We start from the raw sequence: 998 nt of genomic DNA, 5'->3' as shown, positions 1-998 counted from the left end.
TGGAACAGCCAGGACAGTGGGATGTGTGTGTCCCCTGTGGAACAGCCAGGACAGTGGGATGTGTGTCCCTCTGGAACAGCCAGGACAGTGGGATGTGTGTGTCCCCTGGAACAGCCAGGACAGTGGGATGTGTCCCTGGTATGTGTGTGTCCCCTGTGGAACAACCAGGACAGTGGGATGTGTCTGGCTGTACTGCTGCATGCCAGGGGCTCTCTGAAGCCCTGGAGCTCTGCAGGGCAGCGTCCTGTGCTTGCAGCAATTCCAGGGAGGAGTGAGAGGGATTACATGTGCTGCATTAAACCTCTCTGTCAGTCGGTTCTTGCTTGGCTGCCTTGTCCCTGCTCGGGGCAGTTTTGTTGGGATAGAGCTTGCATGGCTGGCCAGACACAGTGCTGTCATCTTCCTCTGTGGAGTGTGGAATGCTTTATCCTCCTTCCCTCTCCTCCTCAGCTCTCATCCCCCTGCTTCCCATCCCTTCCTGTGCCTGTCAGAGCAGGAATACACAGCATATGCTCAGGCTGGTCACGTTTTCCCTGGGCACAGCTCTCCAATCCCTCAGGCGGGCTGGTCTGGGACAGGAGGGCAGGAATGATGGAGCTCCTTAAAACTGGCTGTGGCTGAGTGGGAGTCTGAATTCCCCTGAGCTGCCCCCACCCCTGTGCTCTCCCTGCTCTCCCTCAGGAGGGTGTCCCGGAGGAGACGGACGACTTTGGGGAGTTCCGGATGCGCGTCTCGGACCTGGTGAAAGACCTGATCTTCCTGGTGGGCTCCGTGGAGTGTTTTGCTCAGGTGGGTTTGAGGGAGTGTCGTGAGGTGCGGGCACGTCCCACAGGAGGTCACCGAGCCCTGGTGGCCCTTGGGCTGGGAGGAGGTCACAGACATCTCCTCGTGCACAGGGAAGTGTGTGTGGGAACCTGTCAGGGAGAGCGGGTGTGGGAAAGCAGGAGGTGTGGGAGCAGCAGGAGCGGGTGGGAGGGGGCTGAGGATTTTGGGTTTGG

The 998-nt window shown here is 59.5% G+C and overlaps 1 protein-coding gene across 1 annotated transcript in view; it reads left to right on the top strand.

Annotated features, from left to right (window-relative positions):
• The window catches only part of LOC103759526 (transportin-3), a 26,852-nt gene that overhangs the window by 14,851 nt on the left and 11,003 nt on the right, over window positions 1-998 (top strand). The window contains exon 9 of the mRNA XM_029958166.1: window positions 682-835. Coding sequence (XP_029814026.1) covers window positions 682-835 — 154 coding nt within the window. The remainder of the gene's footprint in view (window positions 1-681; window positions 836-998) is intronic.

This window comes from Manacus vitellinus, unplaced genomic scaffold (genome assembly GCF_001715985.3).
Source record: "Manacus vitellinus isolate BGI_N305 unplaced genomic scaffold, ASM171598v3 scaffold_143_pilon, whole genome shotgun sequence".
NCBI classification, from domain to species: Eukaryota; Metazoa; Chordata; class Aves; order Passeriformes; family Pipridae; genus Manacus; species Manacus vitellinus.
This window is presented reverse-complemented; position numbering and strand designations above follow the sequence as displayed.